This window comes from Petaurus breviceps, unplaced genomic scaffold (genome assembly GCF_028583685.1).
Source record: "Petaurus breviceps papuanus isolate PSGF00001 unplaced genomic scaffold, PetGlider_PUasm1.0 81, whole genome shotgun sequence".
Taxonomy (NCBI): Eukaryota; Metazoa; Chordata; class Mammalia; order Diprotodontia; family Petauridae; genus Petaurus; species Petaurus breviceps.
Genome location: NW_027186546.1, coordinates 4,113,053 through 4,138,931, shown reverse-complemented (window position 1 = coordinate 4,138,931; position 25,879 = coordinate 4,113,053). Strand labels below are relative to the sequence as shown.

Here is a 25,879-nt window from a genome sequence, read left to right as displayed (position 1 = left end):
AGTCCTAAAGAATTGCCTGGAGTACTGGGAAGTTAAACAGCCTGTGATCACAGAAGCTGTGTTATGTGAGAGACTTTGAACCCAGATTTTTCGGTCTCCAAGGCCACTCTATCCACTTTGTTGTACTGCTTCTCAATTATATTTTTAAAAAATTCATAAAATAGAATATAGACTAATTCATGTTAAACTTGTAATCAGTAATAGTGTCAACATAGGACTTGTGTATTGTTTTAAAAACTGATTTTTAAAACTTTTTAAAAGAATTTTGCCAAAAATCTATCATTCAGAGTTTTGCTAGTTTAGGCTGGTCTTAGTTCCAATAAAGAGTGAAGTTTTACTATAACAAAAATGTTACAACATTCATAAAGAATAAGTAGAAGGCAACATGCAAAGCTGACAAAATACCCTGACTGTATGACTGAACGGGGCAGCTAGATGGCTCAGTGGAAAGATCACTGGGCCTAGAGTCAGGGAGACCCAAGTTCAAATATGGCCTCAGAAACTTACTAGCTATGTGACCCTTGGGAAGTCATTTAGCCTTTAATCCACTAGAGAAGGAAATGGCAAATTATTCTAGTATCTTTGCTAAGAAAACCTCATATGGAGTCATGAAGTTGGACACACAACATGACCCTGAATATGTCTCAACATCACTTAACTTTCAGTGGCCCTGTGAAACTTTCTTAAGAATATATAAATTACATAAGAATTAGTTGTCTACCTTTACTGGTAAAAAGAGTTTCAACATCCAAATTTCAGTACAATGAAATCATATGTAAATGCCCAGTGATTTAAGACAAGTGTTTTTGCTGAATGGCAGTGATAACTCAAAGAACACTCTCAAGAACTAAAATAAGCATCACTTAAAAAGGCCAAAGGAAAGGAACATGGTGAACAGGCTACAATTTATAATAATAATTCCAAAAAAGAAAAGGAGTAAAGAATGTCATCAAGGAACTGTATGTTATGACAGCAACATGATGGGTTGGTCATATGGTAAGAGCTAATGACAGGCAGACATAAACCATAGTGCCTATTGGAACCCTTCAAGTTGGAAGAAGGCAAAAATGGTCTCCAGCACATTGGATCCTCTCTGCTGTGAACTTTTGGGAAGATATGAATGACAGCTGCATAGAATCAGCAGGCCTGGATAGTTTGTGATCTGTACTGTTGGAAGGAACTCTGGAATCCATGTGATCACAGATATGAACAAAAAATTTTTATAATTATAGTAGTAATACCTGAACTGTCCTCCATATTAGATATAAGGTCATAGATCTCAAGTTCTAAGAGACTTCAAAGGCCATCTTGTTCAATGTCCTCATTTTACAGATGAGGAAACAGGCCCAGGAAGATTAAGTGACATGCTTTTAAGCATTAACAGAATTAAGACTTAAACCCAGGTCTTCTGACTTCAAAGCTGGCATTTGTTCTGTTGTACCACACTGCTTCTTCAAATATTTCATGATTGAAAAAAACCTTTGCTCCTTATTTAAAAAAAAATGAACAACTTTCAGTTCTATGTAGATAAGAAACCTTTGCTTTTCACAAAATACTCATTTCAGTTTATCAGTTGCTACATCTTTGTCATCTGTTCCCTTTTCTCCACTCACTCTAATCGCCTCTTCTTGCGTGGACTCTGATAATATCCTCCTAAGGTCTCTGCTTCCAAAGGGTACCCTGTCCAATCTTTTCTCCACACAGTTGTCAAAATCATCTTACTAGTTCTATCATGTCACAACTCTGTTAAAAAAAAAAAACACAACTTACAGTGGGCTCCCTGTTCATTCTAGGATAAAAAAAGCATTGTACCATTCTGTTTAGTGTCCCCCACGATATGGCTCCAACTCACCATTCTAGACTCACTACTTCCCTTTTTGTTACAGCTAAACCAGACTCAATTTGAAGTTCCATCTCCTGCTTGCAAAACACACAAGGCAGGCCAGAAATGCATTCTCTAGAAATCCTCACAATACTACTACTAACATATAGTACCCACTGTGTGCCAGGCACTGTGTTAAAGTACTTTACAAATATCTCATTTGATCCTCAAAGCAAAGTACATTCTACAGAAGAGGAAATAGGCAGGGGTTAAGCAATTTGCCTAGGGGTTACACAGCTGCATACCCTGAGGTGGAATTTGAACTCAGGTCTTGACTGCAGGCCTCCTGCTCTATTCTCTGTGCCACTTAGCTGACTTCCAAGATCACTCAGATATCACCCTCCTGGTGTAACTTTCAGTATTATCTGTATATATACGTCAATTTCCCCACTAGACAGATGTTTAAGTTCTTTGAGGGCAAGGCCTAGTTTCTTGTCTGTGTCTCCAGCACCCAATATATGTGCCTTGCTCATACTATGTTTATTGAATTAAATGAATTATTACATTGGTTTACTCAGTGAAGTCTGTTAAATGAATTAAGAATAAGGGAGCTTTTTTTGGGTTAAAAATAGAGGATGCAAAGAAAGATTTTTGGAAGTTCTACAGATTGTGAATTCAAATCACGATGTGGGTACTAACAGTTTCTCTGCTCCTCACTTTCATCATCAATAAAACTAGGAGGTCACACTGCATTATTTCTAATGTCATTATCAGTTCTAAAAAAATCTAGGTGATGATAGCATGTAGTGTGGAAGTAAATTCTAGTCTTCCAAACCACCTCAATAATGGCATTTTAACAAGCCCAGTTGTATTTTTTCTTTTCTCTTTTGTTATGCTCACATTATTTTAAACTATTATTTTGAGCCCTGATGTCTTCAATATCTTCAAAGGAATAATAATATCCTTTTGCTTTCTCTTAAAAGTAAAGCAACATTACAGAAAAAGTAATTTTCCCCCAAATGTTAATATCCCTAATATTCAAAATGCTAATATTCAACACTGTATAATCTGAATCCTTTAAGATATGTTTGATCTGAGATAGCATATTGTTTTGTCACAATTCTTAATACAGGAGAAAAGCATACTTTCTCTAGGATCAGCTTTTAAACAATTTTCTATCTGCCAACATATGTCTAGCACAGATAACTGCAAAAGAGCTAGCTCAGGGTAATAGTTTCACACAGGAATCTACATTCATGTTATTCAGAGCTAGAAGGGACTTTTAATTCCAGTCTTGGGATTGTTAACCTTTTGTGTTTGTGTGTGTGTGTGTGTGTGTGTGTGTGTGAGAGAGAGAGAGAGACAGAGAGAGAGAGAGAGACAGAGAGAGAGAGAGACAGACAGAGACAGACAGAGACAGGGAGACAGCCACAGACAGACACAGAGGGAGAGACAGACAGAGACAGAGAGAAACAGAGAACACGGTGAGAACCACCATGCTAAATGTCACAATGCAGTTTGAACGCATTCAATAAAACGGGTACAAAGGACACTAGTTATACTGAAGTACGGTTATCAAGTTTTTAACTTGACGGGTCCCAGGTAAAGAACCTGTGATCTGCTCCGCCCCCACCTCTCATCTGACAGTGACAGAGGCCGAGGGGAGGAGCTGAGATTCGAACTCGCGTCTTTTGGTTTCAAACCCAGGAACTCCTAGCCTCAGCCCTCGCTGGGGATCAAGCCCTAAGTCTCCCCCTTGACAGTAACTGCCAACAGGGTCTAGTACCGGTTTACACCAGGGGGTCAAATCCTGAGAGTCCCCAGTCCTTAGGCTCCGTCCAATCAATGCGAGAGAACACATCAGGAGGGGAGACGCCCCGCTCCCGCCTCCCCCAGCCCCTATCCCTAAGGTCAGTCACGTCAGCCAGGCTGGGCCCCACTGGAGAAAACGGCGGATGGAGCGAGGCCACCCCCCACCCCCGGGAAAACAGAAAAGAAGAAAGGACCCTCCCGCCCCCTCCGCCAGCACCCCTCATCGTGTCCCCCTCCCCAGACGCCAAATCAATAAACCAAAACATTTCACCTTCTGCCGCAAACCCAGACGCTTTCCGGCAGCACCGCCCGCCGCGGCGTGGCGTAAAACTCCAGCAGCCTGGTCAGGCAAGCCTCCGCCGAGTACAAATGGGAAGGTCGGAGAGAGGGGGCGGGGCCACGAGGAGATGGGGGTCAGGGGAGTGAAGTGCGGCTGCGCGGAGACGGAGCTCCTGGCCAAGCGGAGGCAAGTCGGCGGGCACTTTATCGGTCTTCTACCGCCTGCTGGGAGAGGGCCAGATACAGAAGAACCTTTCATTGCGGCTGCGCGGGAAGTAGCGGCACTGCTGGGAAGCTGGTAGTCCTGGCAACGGAGGAGACCATTTGTCAACAGTGTGCAGGCTCCTGCCTCCTGGTAGGACAGCGGTGATCAATGGTAAGCTCCAGAGACTCCTAAGAAATATCAGGTTTGGGGAGGCGGGTCGGGTAATAGACTTTGTCTCCTTACTAAAGTCCAAGTGAATGGGTGCATTAAGATCTAAAGACAGAGTTAGCTAGATGATGAATCAATGGATTATATATGTATGATACAAAATGTCCCAAAAGCCTTAGTGCAGTTTTCAGCTATTAAGAAAAAATTAGTATTTTTTTAAAATGCATTCAGACTTTTGGGACACCGTGTACAGAGAGATGGATGGAGGATAGGTGAGCGGTTCAGGAAGTGTGGGCAAGCAGGTGGTGTAGCCTCGGTGTTCTTTCGATCCTTTCTACTGCAGAATTAGGAATTCAGAATTTTTCAGCAGCAAACTGAGGGGCCAAGTAAAGTCTTTGCCAAAGGAACGAACAAACGAATGACTATGGGACACACACAGTGTTACAGTTTGCTTTAAAACAAAACAAAATAATAAACACAAATGGATCGGAGCTGTCAACTTTTGGCGATTGATAATAAACTTTGCCATTAAATGCCTTTGAGATGGAAAACATATTTATGGCGTTTCTGCAAATAATTAAAAATTGATAAATAGGTAAAGTGTATTGCAAACCTTAAAGCCCTATATAAATGCTAGCTGTTACTCATATTGACCCTTCAGATGAGTAAATGAATTATATTCTGAGTTCTGGGGAGAATATAGACTGTTAGAGTACTCTGAGTGTGCACCTGCTTGTGTTGCACCTCAGTTTCTGGGGGAACCTGTGTGTGTATGTAAATACTTACTGACTTTATAATCTTTTATTTTTCCCAACTTCTAGGCTCCCAAATCAAAAAAGGTAGGTTCATATTATTAGTTTCTCAAATTAGATAACTAAGTGTGTAAAGACGAAATTTTCTTATAATTCATTTATCATGCATCTTTACTTTTGCTAACATCTTGGCAACTGAACTTTTAAACTTCTTTACACTTATGTAATAAAAACTTAAGACCATTTACAGTATGTAAGCATTTGAAAGGCAAGATAGATCTTTAAAACCATCCTTAAAAAAACAAACTTAGTAGCTACTAAGATTGACAATTGAAACATGTTATTTCTGTTCTAAATTATCTTCATTCCATCATATGCCTGTTATTTTCATTTTCAGATTGTAAATAGGTCACCCTAAGCAATATATGTCCAAGTTCATATATTGTGAGCTATATGTTGTTCTGTGGTAAAGAACTGTAGCTGTGTGTGTGTCTCAGTTTCCAAGGTAGTTGGTTTTAAGGAATGATCTTGAACTGTTTAAATCTTTCAGGATTTTTTTGCTCAGCAATGAAGAAGGCATTTTATTTTGTTTGTGTCATAAATGTTCTGAACATACTTGTCAAAATATTGTTGCAAGTTATCCTTGCATTCTGAAAATTCAGGTGTAAATTTAAAGTAATATTCATGTTTTGTGACTTTTCTTTTTTTGTTTACATAGTAAACATTTCAATTTTATCAGAAATTTAGGGTGGAGATTTCCTCCACTGTGGCAGATTTGAAACCCAATTTGCAATCTTCAAGAATTTCCTGGTGTCCCTTAAAGTTACATGATTAATTCATAGTGACATAGCTAGTAAGTAACAGAGATATTCTTGACTCCAAAGACTTTACACAGTCTACCATTGTCCTAGGGTCAAGGGGATAATTTCTGGGGTTGGGAAGATAATCAGCTGTTCATTCCCTACTATTTGGAAGCAAATGCAATTTAAGTGGATAATTATGGTAGAAGGAAGTATTAGCATTACTACCTTGATGCTAAAAAAAAGGGAGAGAGAGAGAGAGAAAGTAGAGAACAATGCATAACTACACATTCACAGATGGAACAGCCACATGGGTCCTAAGATCCCTGGGAGAGATGTGCCAAAACACAACTATCTCTGAATGCTCCTTCCAGGTTTGTGATAAATCTTTTGAGCTATTGAACTTTGCACTCATTTAGCACATTCAAACTGCCTTAGGCAAAGGTAGCTCTTTTTCTGAGGGGAGCCTGTTTCTCAGAATTAGCCTAAGGATGACACACATTCCAATGGGATGCAGATGCTTTCTCAAGGTGAGAAGGACCTTTGAAGAAGATACAATTTTTCTTAGTGAAGGGGCAAGATAGGGTTCCCACAAAAGCAGGGTTGGGCTGGAGTATGCAAAAATTTAAAAACCTTGAATTTTTAATAGGCAAGCTAAGAAGTTACAAGAAGTTAGGATCTACTTAAAAGAAAATTTATGTTCATGTGTATTACAGTACACAACACTTAATTTTTTTTAAAAAAAGTGTTTCATTTACTTGGGAAGAGAATTTTCCTTGTTGGAGTAGCATTTCCCATTTTAGTATATTGTTAACTGTTGTTCAGTCATTTCAGTCCTCATTTTCCTTGACCTCTCTGTAGCCTGATACCCCTTTTTCCTCCTTGATAATCTCTCTTCTCTAGGTTTTCAGAACACCACTCTCTCCTGTTTTTCTTCTTACTTATTTAATGGCTTCTTCTCTCTCTCTTTTAGTGGATCCTCTTACAGATCACATCCTCTACCATAGGTGCTCTTCAGAGTTCTGCACTGCATTTTTTCTTGTCCCACCATCCCAGTTCACTTGGGGATCCTACTGATAGGGTGCTTGGGATCTATGTTTGTTATATTAGTTTGTAACATCATTTTGTAACATCAGTCTGTAAAATCACATTTCCCCCTCCCCAGCCTCAAAGCATTAACTCTGCCCCGTCCCCCTGCTGGCACTCTGCCCAGCAACAACTCATGAATTGTTTATCTCTTCTTGGAACAATAACAAGCTACACCTATGAATCCTTCAAAGCACTATTTATAGGTTAACTCCTTAGCCAATTATACACATACTGAGTCTCCCTTAGCCTTGGTTCCCAACATCCATCTTGTCAAACATGACACTGATGGGTGGCAGACTAGGCATTCTCATTCAGCCCTTGACCGCTAGCTGACTTAGTGACGTTTCAGGCCTAAAACCACACATCCAGGTAGCCCTCCCTTGGGCTGTTTCCTAGTGAATTATGGGCAATACACCTGTGAAGTTGACATTAAAAGTGCATGTTCTTTTAAGCACTGATAACTCCTTAACTTCTCCCTAATCCCACCCTTACTCACCTAGTTAGCATAATTGACTTCTGATTTATTGCCTAGACTCCTTAAAACTATGCCTATGTCTTCTTTAAGTTTGCAGGTTCCCTAAGGACCCTTGCCTGCTGTAAAGCATAACAATAAACTTTTACAATCCTGACTCCAAGTCTGCTTGGGCCTACTGAATTCTTTCCAGCCTGAATTGCAGGGATTCTGGTCACTGATAAGGATCAGAGTTCCTGTATAACCTATTGCCATCCCCCCATCACCATCAGCTCTCATGGATTTAATTATTATTTCTATGCTAATGATTCTCCTATTTGGCTTTCTCCAGTGTTTCTGCTGACCTTCAATCTCCCATCTCCAGCTACTCTTCAGATACCTTGAAGTATATGTTCAATACACATATTAAACTCAATGTATACAAAATGAAACTCATCATCTTCTTTCCTAACCCTCCATTTTCTACCTTTCCTGTTCCTGTAGAGAGCAACACTATCCTTCCAGCCCCTAGAGCTTTCAACCTAGGAGTCATCCTGGATTCCTCACTCTCTCTCAACACACTCCCCCCTTGCAACATCTCTGCCTCTACTACCACCCTAGTGCAGGCCATCATCACCTCACATCTGGATTATTATAATAGCCTACTGGTGGGTCTGCCTGCCTCAATTCGCTTTCTATTGCAATCTTTTCTCCATTCCGCCTCTAAGGTAATTTTCACGACCCCCATAAATTCAAGTGGTTTCCCATTGCCTCCAGAATCAAATGCAAAATGCTGTTTAGCATTCAAAGCCCTTCATAACAAATCTAGACGCTATCTTTCCAGTCTGATCATTCCTTATTCCCCAACATATATTCTTTGATCCAGTTACTCTGGTTTCCTGGCTGTTCCACAAAAAAGATGCTTCATTTTTCAGCACTGGCCATTTTCTCTCAATGTTCCTCATGCCTGGAATACTTTCTCTCCTCACCTCTGGTTACTGACATCCTTGATTTCAAGTCCCAATTAAAATCCCACTTTCTATAGAAAGTTATCCATAGAGGGTGGCTAGGTGGCACAGTGAATAGAGCACCAGCCCTGAAGTCAGGAGGACCTGAGTTCAAATCTGGCCTCAGACACTTAACACAAAAAACTAGCTGTGTGACCATGGGCAAGTCACTTAACCCCAATTGCCCTACCTCCCCCCCAAAAAAAAATTAAAAAAAAGAAAGTCATCCATAGTTCCTCTTAGTTTCAGTGTCCTTTTGTTAATTATATTCTATTCATTCTGTATATAGCTTGCTTTGTATATATTTGTTTGTATGCTGTCACCTCCACTAGATTGTAAGCTCTTTGAGGGCAGGAACTCTTCTTTTTGTATCCCCAGCATTTAGCCCAATGCCTGGCACATAGTAGATGCTTAATAGATGTTTACTGATACTGATGCTAGAGTTTTTAGCTACGTGTATTCACTACACACATGCCTCCCTACTCATAGACATAATATAGATTGGACATAATATAAATTGGTGAGAGAGTTATAAGGTTATAGGGGGAAGAATTTTGTAAAGATTCTTCTTGCTGTGTCATTTGAGTAAATGATTTTGCTGAGAGCTAAAGAAGAAATCTGAATTTCTCAGGAAGACACCTTACTTCACAATCATATTTCACAATATTTGATGTGACTTTCTTTCATGGCACCTGAATGCACTTGGCCAGGAGTAGACATACCTCTTGTTCCCCTTTGCCACTCTTGCCATTCTCTACTGTCATTACTTCTCCTTTGAGATTCACTCCATCCAGCCTATTCAGAACTTTATAATTTCCTAGCCTCTAGAACGCTTCCTTCCTCAAGTTTCAGTTCCTGACTTGCAGTATTCTTTCTGCCCTAACCTTTGATCTTAAATTTGACAAAATCAATATATACACTGATATCTCATCACACGACTTGGATTCCAAGTTAATCGACTTCATAAACTGCTTTGATAAATATACTTTCATTCCCCCTGAGACACTTATACAGAAGGATCATCCCTAGAGTTCATCACCCACATTAGTTATCATCCAGAACTCTGAAATTCCTCTCATTGATCATGACCTCTATTCTTCCATCTCTCCTTCTGCCTCAAACTTATTTTTAATTTTTATTGATATCTTTTGTTTTTATATGACCTTATTTCCAAATGTATTTCATCTTTCCCACCCAGCAATAAAGAATAAATACATGTAATAAAGAATAAAAAATAAAGAGGAAAAAGTTCAAAAAAACTAAACACAATCAGTTTAATCCAGCATTATATGCAACAGTCCACATTCCTAATCCATCACCTCTATAAAGAGGAAAGGGAGATACATTTTCTCATCTCAGGTATCAAGCTTGATTATTAAAATTTAACAGCATTAATTTTTATTGTTCATGTTATCCTTTCTATTTATGTTTATATTGTTTTTTTCTGGTTCTGCTTACTTCATTATATCTTTCCATGCTTCTCTGAATTCTTCACACCATAATTTTTTATAGCTCAGTAATATTCCATTACATTTACATACCAGAGTTTGTAGAGCCTTTCCCCAATCAGTAGGCATATACTTTGTTTTTAGTTCTTTATTACTACAAAAAGTGAAGTTATGAATATTTTGGTGTCATCTGTTCTTTACAAGTCATCACAACACTACCTTCTATGAGCTCATGCTTCAAGGGACAACCATCTGATTATCTGCCTTTCTCAATGATTAGTATAACATTTCCTTTTCCCTTTTACTCTCCCTACAGAAGTGGTTCCTGCTCTGTTCCCCTGCCTGAAGTGTCTGCTTCTTTATTCCTGTTTGCCTCAACCCTAATCCTCAGGTGTCTCACTCTGGATCTCTCTAACCCTTCCACTGTTCCCTTCCGGATTAACACACCTCCTTTTATCTTAAATTTTTTCCTTTCTCACTTCTTGCATCTTCTGACATTGAGACTTGGCTTCCTCATAATGGCACTGATTCACTGGCCCTCTTTCCAGCACTGGCTATCCTTTCTCTCATACCTCCTGAATTACTCACTGTTTGTGGTAGAAGTCAGAATACTTGTTCCCCACTGACAATTCCAGACTGTCCCTCTAACATAATTCTGCAGATTCTCTTTTAAAGTTCAATGTTACCCAAATTTGTCAACCTTACAAATTCTGGTGGCTGTAATCTCCCAACCCCTATGGTATTTTTCCTCCTTAATAAGTTCAGTGTCTGACTATCTTTTTCTTCACCTTAATTTCTGCCCTTGTACTAAGGGGAAATACATGCATACATACATATATATATATATACATGTATGTATGTATATGCCTATATACATATATTTCTAATTATACACACATATATGTGTATAAATGTTACATATATGTATATAAATGTTCACTCAAATTCTCTTAACTTCCCAGTTTCTCAATCTGTTCAGTTCTCTTGACTTCCCTTCTCTACTTCATTTCACTAACACACAATATACCCTGAATTTTGCGACCACTCACAAATATTTTAAAAATAATTATACTTAAACACTCATTTAAAATTTTCTTATTTTTAATTCTCTTGATATCAATTATCAGTATGAAGTTATGCAAAATATATTTGCATGTATTAGTTGTGTTGCAAAAAAATAGACAAGAAAAATAAAGTGAAAAAAATAATTCTTCAATCTGCACTCAGGGTTCATCAGTTTTCTCTTTGAATATAGATACCATTTTTCTTCATGAGTCATTTGGAATTGTCTTGGATTGTTGTATTGATTAGAGTAACTAAGTCTTTCAAAGTTGAACATCATTACAATATTGCTGTTATGATGTACAATGTTCTTCTGGTTCTATTAACCTCACTTTATAGCAGTTCATACAAATCTTCCCTGGTTTTTTGAAACTATCCCCCTCATCATTTTTTTTTTTTGTAGCACAATAGTACTCTGTCACAATCACATACCATAATTCGTTCAGCCATTCTCCAGTTGATGAACATCTCCTCAATTTCCAATTTTTTTGCCACCACAAAAAGAGTTGCCATAAATATTTTTGTACATATTGGTACTTTTCCTTTTTCTTGGATTTCTTTGGGATACAGATTCAGTAGCAGTACTGCTGGGTCAAAGTATGCACAGTTTTTAGCCCTTTGGTCATAGTTCCAAATTACGCTCCAAAATGGTTGGATCAATTCACCACTCCACAAATGTTGTATTGGTCTACCTATTATTTGCATCCTCCCCCAGCATTTGTCATTTTCCTTTTATGTTATGTTAGCCAATCTGAAAGGTGTGAAGTGATGTCTCAATTGTTTTAATGTGAAGCTGTGTTGGTGGGTGAAACTTGGTACCAAATCCTGGATCCAGTCCAGGACTAGCTTGTGGAAAGATGCACACCTGGCCTCAGGTAGCTTCCCAAATAGATATTTCATGGAACCAGCTTTAAGACTAGTGAGGACAGGATCTAGCATACCAGGACAGTTTTTTTCACTCTGGAACTGTAGCAGGATATAGGACCAGTTCCTACCTATTCCATTCAACAATGCAGGTCCTGGTTCTGGCACTAATCTTAATCTAAAAATCAAAGGGCAAAAACAAGAAAACTCTTACAATCAGGAAATACTATGGTCTAAAAGAATCCTTAAGTTAAATCCCAGAGGAAGGCAATAACCCAGAATAATCAGAAAAAAGAATGGATTAACCACAAAGACTCCAAGAGTATTTGGATGATATGAAGGAAGAGCTGAAAAAAAGATATGGTTGTCTTATGTATATCTGGATACACACATGTAAGTGAAATTAGGACACTTATAAAAACTATGTGAGATTAGAGAAAAAAGTGAACACTTAGACAAATAGTTGACAATAACAAGAAAAATGTAATGGAGCAAACAATTCAATGAGACAACCAGAAATATTAGAACAGAGTCAAAAGACTGAAAAAATTAGAACAAGTGAGAAATTTCTTTTTTTAGATTTCTTTTTTTTAGTTTACATCATTCATTTCCACAAGATTTTGCGTTACAAATTTTCTCCGTTTTTCCCCTCCCACCACCCCAAAACAGCGATCCCACTGAATATCCCCTACCCCAATCTACTGTCTCCTATATCTTCCCCCATAGTTCTTCCAACTTTCCAGTAGGGCACGGTGGATCTCAATGCTCCAGTGCCTGTATATCTTAGTTCACAGTTACATGTAAAATAATAATAATAATATATATATATATATATATATATATATATTTAAAACATTTGATTTTAAACCTTTGAATTCCAGATTCATTCCCTTCCTCCCTTGTCACCCATCCTTACTGGGAAGATAAGCAATTCAATATAGGTTGTACATATATAGCTATGCAAAACATTTCTATAGTGGATATATTGTGAAAGACTGAGTATATTTCCCTCCCATCCTATCCCACCCCCACTTATTCTATTCCCTACTTTGATCCTATCCCATTTCAAAAGTGGGTGCTTCCAACTTCTCTCTCCCCCAGCCTGCCTTCCCTTCCATCATCCCCCCTCTCATCCCCTTCCCCCCTACTCTCCTGTGAGATATCCTATTTAGTATGTATGTCATTCCCTCCCTAAGCCAAATTCATTGAGAATAAGGTTGCCCCATTCCCTTTTGCCTGTCTGTTCTTTCCCTCCATTGTAACAGTTTTCCCTTGCTTCTTCTATATGAGATAATTTACCCCATTCTGTCTTTCCCCATCTCCTCTCATTATATTCCTCTCTCACCTCTTAATTTCACCTTTTAAGTATCATCCCTTCCTATTCAACTGGTCCTGTACCCTCTGTCTATGTATACCTGTACACACACACACACACATATTCATATACCCATATATCCTCCTATATAGACATATATGTATGTATACATACATATATATATACATATACATATACACACACACACACATTTCTATTCCCTTCAACTATTCTCATACTGAGAAAAGTTTCATAATTTACAATGACTGTTTTTCCATGTAGGAATGTAAGTAGTTCAACTTTGGTAAGTTCCTTATGATTTCTTTTCCCTGTTTATCTTCTCATGCTTCTCTTACTTCTTGTATCTGAATGTCAGATTTTCTATTCAACTCTGGTTTTTTCATCAAGAATGCTTCAAAGTCCTCTATTCCAGTGAATGACCATATTTTCCCCTGAAACATGATACTCAGTTTTTCTGGGTAGGTGATCCTTGGTTTTAATCCCAGCTCCTTTGACATCCAGAATATAATATTCCAAACCCTTTGATCCCTCAGTGTGGAAGCTGCCAGATCCTGAGTTATCCTGATTGTGTTTCCACAATATTGAAATTGTTTCTTCCTGACTGTAATATTTTCTCCTTGATCTGGGAACTCCAGAACCTGGCTATAATATTCCTAGGAGTTTTCTTTCTGGGATCTTTTTTCAGGAGGTGATTGGTGGATTCTTTCAACCTCTATTTTGCCCTCTGGTTCTAAAACATCAGGGCAATTTTCCTTGAGGATTTCTTGGAGGGTGATTTCTAGGTTCTTTTTTTGATCATGGCTTTCAGATAGTCCAATAATTTTTAAATTATCTCTCCTGGATCTATTTTCCAGGTCAGTAGTTTTCCCAATCAGATATTTCACATTGCTTTCTATTTTTTCATTTGTTTGGATCTGTTTAATAGTATCTTGATTTCTCATAAAGTCACTAGCTTCCATTTGCTCCAATCTAATTCTGAAGGAATGATTCTCTTCAGTTAGAAAAAAAAGAATTTTGAGATTCTTTTTCCATCTGGCAAATTCAGCTTTTTAAGGTGTTCTCCTCATTGGCTTTTTGGGCCTCTTTTGCCATTTGAGTTAGTCTATTATTTAATATTTTAATATTTCTTCAGTCAGGTTGTTGACCCTCATTTTATAATTTTCTTGCATGATTCTCATTTCTCTTCCCAATTTTTCCTCCACTTCTCTTATCTGGTTTTCAAAATCCTTCTTAAGCTCCTCTGTGGCCTGTAAGAAGCTTATTCTTTTCTTGGAAGCTTTTGGTACAGGAGTTCTGACTTCTCTGTCTTCCTCCTGTTCTATGCCGCTATCCTTTTTGTCCCCAAAAAAGGAATCCAAAGTCAGACCACTGTGCTTGCTTTACTTCCCTCGCTTGCTCATGTTGCCACTCAATTACTTGACTTTTGAGCTTTTTGCTACAGTAGGACTCTGGTACCAGACAGGAAACTTCGTCCCAATTGCTAGGGTTTTCTCATCTGCTGAAGGTATTAGTGGGGTGCCCTCTCTGAAGCCTCCCCATGCTCTGGCAAGCTGGCCGCACACCCCAGGACCTCCACCCTAGACCACAATACAGATCCAAGCAGGTTAAAGCAAGAGAGATTACCCCTCAGACTGGCTGCTTGGTCCCCCTACACTCTTCAGGCCCGGAGCTCTGAAGCAGCCAGGTGACAGTGGCAGGATGGCCACGTTGCCTCAGTGGCTTTTCCCTCTAGGGGATAAAGGCTGGACCGAACTCCTGAAACTCCCAGGTCCCAAGGTACACACTGCACTGACCTCTCACTTTGTCCTTAGCATCTATGGGTTGATAATCCTGGAAACTACCACAGCTGCTGGTGATCTGAAGTCCCTCCAGCCGCGGCTGGTTGTAGCCCAACCAGCCACCCTGAGGCTAAAACCTCAGGCTTGAGCAGGGCTGATCTTTGCTCCCAACATGCTTCTCTGGCTGCTTCCTGTCAGCCTGCCAGGCTGTCCTCAGTGGGAGGTTAGCTTCTCTGTGTCATTTTGTGGGTTCTGTAGCTCCAAAGTTTGTTCAAAGTCACCTTTTATATGAATTGGAGGAGGTGGAAGGAGGAACCCCGCGGGTGTCCTGTTTCTACTCTGCCATCGTGACTCCACCCCAACTGAGAAATTTTTTGTAAAAAATGTTTGAACTAGAAAACAAAAAAGAGGTCATTTAAGAATCATTGGACTTCTGGAAAGTCATTGCAAAAAAAAAAAAAAAGGTCTGGATATCATTTTGAGAAATCATGAAAACTGCCCAGAGATATTAGGGCAGGAGTGCAAAGTGAAAATACAAAGAATTCACCAGTCACTTCCTGAAAGAACTCCCAAATATAACACTGAGAAACATTATGCCCAAAATTCAGAGTTTTTAGGTTGAAGAAAAAATATTGAAGTTGAAACAGAGGAAAGAGGTCAAATAGCAAGGAATCATAGTCAAGATTGCCTAAGACAGTTGCAGCTATTATAAAAACAGGAACTCTTAGACTACATTATACAAAAGACAAAAGATAAAGGATTATAATGAAAAAATGATTTATCCGTTGAGAACAAGTGTGATACTACAGGGGAAAAATGGATCATTAATGGACTAGAGGAATTTCAAGCACTCCTATTGAGTAAACCAGAGCTGGGTACAATCTTTAGAAAATAAATACAAGAGAAAAGAGAAGCTTACAAAGGTGGTTAGACAAAACAGATATGTGAGTTAGTGTCAGTGTGTTTGTAGTAACATTTTATTCATAGCCTAACAATTGAGAAACTAAGCCATATTTAATACGTATCAGTTAGCAGCACTGAAACATATTTTGCTTATATATGCAGTTTGTAATTGCAATATAATCCTTATGTGTGTGTGTGTGAGAGAGAGAGAGAGAGAGAGAGAGAGAGAGAGAGAGAGAGAGAGAGAGAGAGAGAACTAGAGTACCACTCGTTATAGGAGAGATTAAAAAAAAACACTAAAGATAAAAGTGGAATTGAAGGGAGTGCAGAACACGGGGGCTGCAGCAGCACAGACCCCACCATAGTGGAATTGGAGTGAACCCCAGAGATCTGATTCACCCACCACAGGGGCAATTCCCAGACCTCTCACCTCAGGACAGGGGATCTATCAGAGGTGGGTAAGAGAGAAGCACAGAGCCCATGGCAGCAGCAGTAACCACTCCTAGGGCTATCAGCCCACAGTTTGGATGTTTAAAAATCACCTACCTGAACTTCTAGGAGCCAAGATGGTGGAATAAACCTTAGCTGTTCTCATCCCCCCTCTGACCCCGAAAACCCAGAGAATATTGCCCCAGTGTAAAATCCTGAAATAGTGGAACCAACTGGAGACTTGGGAGTCCTAGAGGAAGGGTGTGTCTGTGGTTGTGCTGAGTTTGAAGTGCAGGATGGGAGGCCCCCCAACAATCCCCATCTCAGCTGACCAGAAGGAGATCCTAAACCCTGAGGTGGGGGGTAGAGCCAGCAAGTGTTAACACCATAACCCCAGGTGTGCCTTTGTACAACCAGGGGAGCCTGCAGACACTGGTTTGGCCCTGGCCATGGGAAGTTGAGCCTGCCTGAGCCCTAGCCCAGAGGCACAGAGGCAGAATCCTGAAGTGGCCAGACCACCCCTCTTCCACACCTTATGCTGTGAACTTCAGTGTATTCCCAGGGAAATGCCAAAAATCCTGGCCTTGGTCTCAGTCTAGGCAAGGCCACAGTACACAAAACCAATAACCAGGCCCCCAACTCCCAGCATGAGAAGTGTGGGTCACAGCCCTCTGTATCCCAGAAGAAGAGATGCACTTTAAAGACTAGGAAATAGGCAATCACAAAGGGCAAAAAACAAGTTGGTTAAAACAAGGTCTATTGCATCCTATTATAGTGAGTGAGAAGAACCAAATTCAGAAGAGGACAGTATGGACCCCTTACCCACATCTGAAACCTCAAAAGGGAATATGAACTGGTCTGAAGCCCAAAAAAGCACTCTTGGAAGAGCTCACAAAGGACTTTTAAAGCCAAATTAGAGAAGTAGAAAATAAATTGACAAATTATTTTAAAATTACAATTGCCAAAATGGAAAAAAAAAAATTCACTGAAGAAAACAGATCCTTAAAAAGTAAAATTTGTGAAATGGGAAAGGAGGTTCAAATTAACTGGAGAAAATAACTCCTTAAAAGTGAAATCTGAACAAATGGAAAAGGAGCTTCAAAAATTAACCAAGGAAAACAATTCGTTAAAAATCAGAATTAGACAAATTGAAGCTAATCATTGTATGAGGCATCAAGAATCAGTCAATCAAAATCTAAAGAATGAAAAAATATAAGAAAATGTAAAATCTCTCATTGGATAAACAATTGACCTGGAAAACAGCTCCAAGAGAGTTAGTCTAAGAATTATTGGTCTACTGGAAAGCCACGATGAGAAAAAGAGCCTGGACAACATTTTCAAAGAAATCATCAAGGAAAACTGGCCTCAGGTCCTAGAAGCAGAGAGTAAAATAATTATCAAAAGAATTCATCAAACACCTCCTGAAAGAGATCCCAAATTGAAAACTACAGGAAATATTGGAGGCAAATTCCAGAATTATCAGGGTAAGGAGAAAATATTGTAAGCAGCCAAAAAGAAACAATTCAAATATCATGGAACTACAGTCAGGATTACACAGGACCTAGCAGCTTCTACACTAAAAGATCAGAAGGATTGGAATATGATATTTTGTAAGGCAAAAGAGCTTGGACTAGGGGCGGTCAGGTAGCACAGTGAGTAAGAACACTGGCCCCAGAGTCGGGATGACCTGGGATTGAATCTGAGCTCAGGCACTTAGCACCCACCCAGAAACACCTGGCCGTGTAACCTTGAGCAAGTTACTTAACCCCAATTGCTTAAAAAAAAAAGAGCTTGGACTACAACCAAGGATCAACTATCCAGCAAAACTGAGCATAATCTTTCAGGCAAGGAAATGGTCATTCAATGAAATAAGGGTCTTCCAGACCTTGCTGATGAAAAAACCAGAGCTCAATGGAAAATTTGATCTCCAAATACAAGACTCACAGAGACATTAAAAGGTAAACAGGGAAAACACACACACATACACACACAAATACAACTTGTTATTCAGTAAGAACAAACTGTTTATGGGAAGCTGATACCTATCAGTATTGAAAATTGTATAGTTATCATGACATTTAAAAGGGATATAGACAGAAGGTGTGAGTATAAATTAACTAAAGTGGTGATTTAAACAACCTTATTAAGGGGTGCAAAGGGATTATAATGGCAGAAGAGGAAAGGTAGCGTCAGAAAAGGGTAAATTATACCACAAGAAGAGGCATAAAAACATAGTAGAGGGAAGGAAGGGAGGGAGAGGAGCATTTTTTTTTTTTTGAGATTTACTCTCATCAGATGTGGTTCAATGAGGGAATAACATACTTTGTTATTCCTTTTGTGTTAAGTATAAAAATCTATTGTGCCCTACAGGCAGTAAGAGGAGAAAGGAGAAAGAAAAGGGGGGTGTTAGAAGGGAGCAAAGAAGTAGTAAGGAGAAAGGGTAGGAAAAGGGAGGGGAACTGACAGGGAGGGAATATTGAGGGAGGCAGTGGTAAAAAAGAAAACCCTCAACAAGGGAAAGGGAGAAATAAAAGCATAAATGGGAAGGAAGAGGATGGAGAGAAAGACACAGATAGTAATCATAACTGTGGATGTAAATGGGATGAACTCTCTCATAAAACAGAGGTGGATAGCAGAATGTATTTAAAGCCATAAGCCTACAATATGCTGTCTATAAGCAACACATTTGAAATGGGGATACTCACAGGGTAAAGGTAAAGGCTGGAGTAGAATATATTATGCTTCAGCTAAAGTTAAAAAACCAGGGGTAGTAATCTTTATCTCAGACAAAGCAAAAGCAAAAATAGATCTAATTAAAAGAGATAAGGAAGGAAACGATATCCTGCTAAAAGGCACCATTGATAATGAAGCAATATCATTACTAAACATATATGTACCAAGTGGTATAGAATCCAGATTTTTAGAGAAGTTAAGGGAGTTAGAGGAAGAAACAGGTAGCAAAACTATACTAGTGGGGAACCTCAACCTCCCCCTCTCTAAACTTGATAAATCTACCTCAAAATAAACAAGAAAGAACTTAAGGAGGTGAATAGAATCTTAGAGAAGGTAGATATGATAGACCTCTGGAGAAAAGTGAATAGGGATAAAAAGGAATATACCTTCTCAGCGGTACATGGCACATACGCAAAAATTGACCATGTACTAGGGCATAAATCCAATGCAATAAATCCAATCACAATACAGTGCAGAAAGGCAGAAATATTAAATGTATCTTTTTCAGATCATGATGCAATGAAAATTATATGTAACAAAGGGCCATGGAAGGACGGACAAAAAACTAATTGGAAACTAAATAATCTAATCCTAAAGAATGAGTGGGTCAAACAAGAAATCATAGAAACAATCAGTAACTTCATTCAAGAGAATGACAATAATGAGACAACATACCAGAATTTGTGGGATGCAGTGAAAGTGGTTCTTAGGGGAAGTTTTATATCTCTGAATGCTTACAGGATTAAAATAGAGAAATAGGAGATCAATAAATTGGGTATGCAACTGAAATAGCTAGAAAAAGAACAAATTGAAAATCCCCAATTGATTACTAAATTAGAAATACTGAAAACCAAAGGAGAGATTAATAAAATTGAAACTAAGAATACTATTGAATTAATAAATAAGAGCTGGTTTTATGAAAAAAAAAACAAACAATAAAATTGATAAAACTTTAGTCAATGTGATAAAAAAAGACCAAATTACCAGTATAAAAAATGAAAAGCGTGAATTTACCTCCAATGAAGAGGAAACTAAAACAATAATTAGGAATTATTTTGCCCAATTTTATGCACATAAATTTGACAATTTTAGTGAAGTGGATGAGTATTTACAAAAATATAAATTGTCCAGATTAACTGAAGAGGAAGTAAAAGACTTAAATTACCCCATCTCAGAGAAAAAAATTGAACAAGCCATCAGGGCCAAATGAATCTACAAGCGAATTCTATCAAACATTTAAACAGCAATTGATTCCAACACTTTACAAACTATTTGGGAAATTTGGAGAAGGAGTTCTACCAAATTCTTTTTATGACACAAATATGATAGTGATACCCAAATCAGGAAGAGCCAAAACAGAGAAAGAAAATTATAGACCAATTTCCTTCATTAATATAGATGCAAAAAATAAATGAAATATTAGCAAAAAGATTACAGGAATTTATCACAAGAATAATACACTTTGATCAGGTAGCATTTATTCCAGGAATGCAAGGATGGTTCAATTTTAGGAAAACTATCAGTATAATCAATCGTGTTACCAAAAACCTAGTAGAAACCATATGATTACCTCAATAGATGCAGAAAAAGCATTTGGCAAAATACAACACCCATTTCCTATTAAAGACATTAGAAAGTATAGGAATAAATGGAATCTTCCTTAAAATAATAAGTAGCATGTATCTAAAACCATCAGCAAATATATGTAATAGGGATAAGCTAGAAGCATTTCCATTAAGATTAGTAGTGAAACAAGGATGTCCAGTATAACCCCTCTTATTCAATTTGGTACTAGAAATGTTAGCTGTAACAATAAGAGAAGAAAAAGAAATGGAAGGAACTATATTAGACAAAGAAGACACTTAGCTATCACTGCAGATGATATGATGATATACTTAGAGAATGCTAGAGAATCAAGTAAAAAACTACTTGAAATAATAAATCAATTTAGCAAAGTTGAAGCATATAAAATAAACCCATAGAAATCCTCAGCATTCCTATACATTTCTAATGAAACCCAACAGCAAGAAATAGAGAAATTTCATTTAAAGTTACTGTAGACATTATAAAATATTTGAAACTACCTGCCAAAATAAACCCAGGAACTATATGAACACAATTACAAAACACTTTTCACACATATAAAGTCAGATCTAAATAATTGGAAAAAGATTAGTTGCTCATGGCTAGGTCAAGCTAATATAATAAAAATTAAAAAATTTAATTTTACCTAAAATTAAATTACATATTTAGTGCCATACCAATCAATCTACCAAAAAATTACTTTGTAGAACTAGAAAAAATAGTAGTAAAATTCATTTGGAAGAACAAAAGGTCCAGAATATCAAGGCAAGTACTGAAAAGAAATGGTAGGGAAGGTGGCCTAGCCATACCAGATTTTAATCTGTATTTTAAAGCAACAGTCATCAAAACTACTTGGTACTGACTGAGGAATAGAGTAGTGGATCAGTGGAATAGATTAGGTACATAAGACATAGCAGTCAATGACTGTAGTAATCTACTGTTTGATAAACCCAAAGACTCCAGCTTCTGGGATAAGAACTCACTATTTGACAAAAACTTCTGGGAAAACTGGAAAATAGTATGGCAGAAAGTGGGCATAGACCAATTATGCTGTATACCAAAATCAAGTGTAAATGGGTGCACGATCTAGGTATAAAGACTGATACTGTAAGCAATCTGGGAGAGCAAGGAAAAGTTTACCTGTCAGATTTATGAAGAAGGGAACAATTTATGACCAAACAAGAAATAGATAGAATTATGAAATGCATAATGCATAACTTTACATTAAAGTAAAAAGGTTTTGTATAACCAAAGCCAATGTAACCAAGATTAGGAGGGAAGGGGAAACTTGGGAAAGAATTTTTACAACCATGTCTCTGATAAAAGCCTCATTTCTAAAATATACAGAGAACTGAGTAAAATTTATGGGAATACAAATTATTCCCCAAATGATAAATGGTCAAAGGATATGAACAGGCAATTTTCAGAAGAAGAAATTAAAGATATCTATAAACATATGAAAAAAATGCTCTAAATCACTATTGATTGGAGAAATGCAAATCAAAAGAACTCTGAGCTACCACATCTTACCAGTCAGATTGGCTAAGATAACAAAACAGGAAAATGATAAATACTGGAGAAGATGTGGGAAAATTGGAACATTAATGCATTGTTTGTGGAGTTGTGAACTGATCCAACTATTCTGGAGAGCAATTTGGAACTGTGTACAAAGGGCTATAAAAATGTGCATAATACCCTTTGACCAACAATGCTACTTTTAGGGCTGTATCCTAAAGAGATCATACAAGTGGGAAAAGGACCCTTTTGTACAAAAATATTTATAGCATCTCTTTTTATGATGGCAAAGAATTAGAAATCAAGGGGATGCCCATCAATTGGGGAATGGCTAAACAAGTTGCAGTATCTGAATGTAATGGAATACTACTGTGCTATAAGAAATGATAAGCAGATGGACTTCATAATAACCTGGAGAGACATATGAACTGATGCTGAGTGAGGAGACCAGAACCAAGAGAACTTTTTACACAATTACAGACACATCATATCTGTGATAACTAACTTTGATAGACTGGGTGCCTCTCAGCAATGCAACTATATAAGACAGCTCCAAAAGATTCATGACAGAAAGGGCTGTCCACATCTAGGGAAAGAACTATAGAGTCTGAATGCAGATTGAAGCAAATACTTGCTCCCTCTTTTTGTTTTGTTTCTTTTTTCTCATTGTTTATTCCATTGGTTATAATTCTTCTTTACAACTTCATTAATGTTTAATGTGAACGTATTTCTAGAACTTATATCGGATTGCATGCAGCCATGGCAGGGAGAGGGAGGAGGAGAGGAAGGAGGAGAAAATTTGGAACTTGAACTTGTGGAACTGAATATTGTAAACTAAAAGTAAATAAATAAATTTTTTAACAAATGGAATTCAAAAAAAAAGAGAGAAAATGCAAACAAAAATGAATTGAAAGTCGAAGTATTTCTTTAAAAAAAAAGAGTGAATCTGAAAAAATTTCAAAATATGAGCACCTGGGGAAAAAATAAGACAATATAGAGAAAACCAGATAATAGAAAACCAGCCCATACCAAGTAACCCAGAGACTAAGCAGCTTGTCTCTTTATGAAATAGCTCCCTAAAGTTCCCATAAGAGTTTGTTGGTTTTCCTGGTTAGTTGGGGAAAAGTGCTGGGCAATTAGTGAACCAGACAGAGACTTTTCACCAGTTAAGTATAGAGTGACTGCCTGAGCTGTATAACTTCTAAGATTATCATAGATAATTCATAGTGTTTGAAAATTATATCCAGACAAATTATATCCATTCACAAACTCCTATATGGGAATGCAGATGTGTAGGTCTAAAAATAGTTGCAATTAACCCAAACCATGGTATAGGTACAGATAGGTTAGCAGGTTCCAAAAGGGCTAGAGCCAGTCTGTCAGTGCCAAAGAATAAGTTCTATCATGTAGTAAAAGCAGAAGAAGGGTTTACATGTATTACTATATGACAACACTATTGCTTGTAGGAATGATAAATACTTTGTTATAGTAGGCCAGACCCTCCTCAAGCTGGTCTGCTTTTTTAGGTTCAGTTGGAATGATATAGGACAATCACTACCTAACATTTAATAAACAATAAGTGTATTGAACAATATCATGGAAAAGATACTCAGCAAGAAAAATAGTACTGGTTCAGGTAGACCTAGGCCCTCTCCACCTCCTGCTTCATAGAGGAATATGACTGGCACATTGGATGGGTTGGGTCATATGGGTATGGTGACTCAGAGCTATGAGACATCTGCTAAGCCTGAAGGGTGCTGATTTCTCAGAATTCATCTTTTTATGCCTTAGAAGACCAGGAAACATCATTAGTGACTCAAGTCTTAGGCCTTTGAACTAATCAAGTCTCAGGGACAGGTTCCCTACCTTTAGAGAAAAACACTAGTCTGGCCTACACGGCACAGCTGCTGCTAGATTTTGCTCCTGTCAAAGATGGTATTGCATATGTTAGTATTTATTGATTATGTACCAAATTAAAGTTACTTTTCTGTTTTATATTTTAAAAATTAATTTACTGTTAGTGTTTTTTGGTTACATCTTGCATTATGAAAATTACTGTAGCTATATGTACATCTGTTAGATATGCATTTTTTTTTACTGTTTTTTAAAATTTGTTTTTGTAGCATGGGTACACATTTACCAGTGTTATGTGTGCATGTGATTGATTCTGCATATATGTAGTCAGTAAAGTACCTTGTTAGATGATGTTGGATTGTATTATGTTGACCATTTGCAATATCAATGTGATTATGATGTAAATGGTACTATGGGTTGACTGCCTGTGATCTAAGAATATTCATTCTTGATTTAATGAATGTTAATATCTGTTATGATACACAAAATGCACACTTACAGATATTTGTGTACCTTAGTTTTGTATGGATTGCATAGCATTGGGTTGAAGGGGAGAATAGCGCAAAGTCTGTTGCCCTTGTGGCAGCAGTAAAGTAAAATGAAAGTTTGGAAAAGTCACATGAAAGGTTAGAAGATGAGGACAAGACTTTCAGTCTGTGTCTGTAAACTAGGCCCTTCCCCTTCAGGGTTTATTGATGTTTTTGCCTTTGGGAAAAACTTCTAGCTCATGATTCTTTCCATTTAGGCATTCAAGTCCATGGTTACATTCCTTTCCTTTCATGGACTATGAACAGAAAGGACATAATATGCCTGTCATAATCTGGCTGTTGTGAATTGGTGTCCACAACTTTCAGACTGATGTTTTTGGTGCAGCTGCTATGGTAGCATTGGCAGTGATTCTGCCTGTTGTAACGAGGCCTAACTGAAGATGAGTGCCCTGCAACTCGGGTCTAGTTGCCCACTGACACTATCATAGCTAGTGCTCCTAGAGGAATCAGGTCTGGAGCCAAGAGGGACTGGATTCCAGGACTCCTATTTCAGCTTTTGAAAGCCAAGTCAACTTGTTAGCTGGAGGGATGAAAAACTCATCGACCACATTTCCTTGACTCGGGTGATTGAGGCCCCTGACCTCCGAAAAGAGCTTCTGGACACATAACTCTTTCCTCTAATATTTTCACTACTCAAAATGGTTGGATTAATTTGTGAGAATAAGGGATTTTTTTAGATGCATTTTAGGTGGGTTCACGTGCAAAGTCTTTATCTCTTTTTTTCTTATTTAAATTTTTAAAGTTTTCAATTTTAATAATTTTGGCACATATACTAGATCATGCTCTTAAACCTGCATGGAATTCAGCATCAGGAATATGTATTGTCTCATGAAACAGTTTAAGGATGTAAGAGAGTAATCCAAGAGTTTGTAGGATGAGTGCCCTCTAGTGAGCAAAGGCAAGACTGCAGCTTTTAGGAAAGTCAGCACATAAGTGCACACACTCAATAATTTCTAAGTAACTACTGGGCAGGTGGCTGAAGAGCACCATGCGCCCTCTGGTGGCTAGAGTATGTTCTCAACTTCCTAACTGGTTAATTCATGAAAGTGACAGAGTCAAGTGTGGATGGTTCTAGCTTCCTTAGTGTCACTGAAGGTAAACCTTCCCCATACCACATTTCTATATAGAGAGCTGGACTGGAGTCAAGAAGACCTGAATTTGACTCCTGCCTCAGATATTTATTAGCTCTGTAACTTACTGGACTCTGCAAAGTCACTGACACCCTCTGAGTTACAGCATCTTTATCTGCAGAATAAATTGGACTTGGTGGACTCCAAAGTCCTTTGTAGCTCTAAATCTATGATTCTGTGATCCCACTGCATAATATTATCTAATTAAATTACAATTGGATCCTTATTGATGCCTGCAAGATGGACTGTCACCTTTCCCATCTCCATGCTTCACTTTACTCTCTCTAGCCCCACACAGGCAGTTACCAAT

The 25,879-nt window shown here is 38.0% G+C and overlaps 2 protein-coding genes across 7 annotated transcripts in view; one reads left to right on the top strand and one right to left on the bottom strand.

Annotated features, from left to right (window-relative positions):
* Window positions 1-4,284, bottom strand: part of LOC138176112 (electron transfer flavoprotein regulatory factor 1) — a 37,404-nt gene extending 33,120 nt beyond the window's left edge. For 2 of the 6 annotated variants that reach the window (XM_069106864.1, XM_069106863.1), the window contains exons 1-2: window positions 3,906-4,172; window positions 1,614-1,743 (exon numbers count right to left, since the gene is read on the bottom strand). In XM_069106864.1, the coding sequence (XP_068962965.1) occupies window positions 1,714-1,743; window positions 3,906-4,172 (297 nt within the window). In that variant the 3' untranslated portion in view covers window positions 1,614-1,713. Of the gene's footprint in view, window positions 1-1,613; window positions 1,744-3,905 lie in introns of all 6 variants that reach the window. The other 4 variants (XM_069106866.1, XM_069106861.1, XM_069106862.1 and 1 more) reach the window with 4 other exon arrangements.
* Window positions 4,153-25,879, top strand: part of LOC138176109 (dynein axonemal intermediate chain 7-like) — a 93,856-nt gene continuing 72,129 nt past the window's right edge. The window contains exons 1-2 of the mRNA XM_069106852.1: window positions 4,153-4,289; window positions 5,108-5,125. Of these exons, the coding sequence (XP_068962953.1) occupies window positions 4,287-4,289; window positions 5,108-5,125 (21 nt within the window). The 5' untranslated portion in view covers window positions 4,153-4,286. The remainder of the gene's footprint in view (window positions 4,290-5,107; window positions 5,126-25,879) is intronic.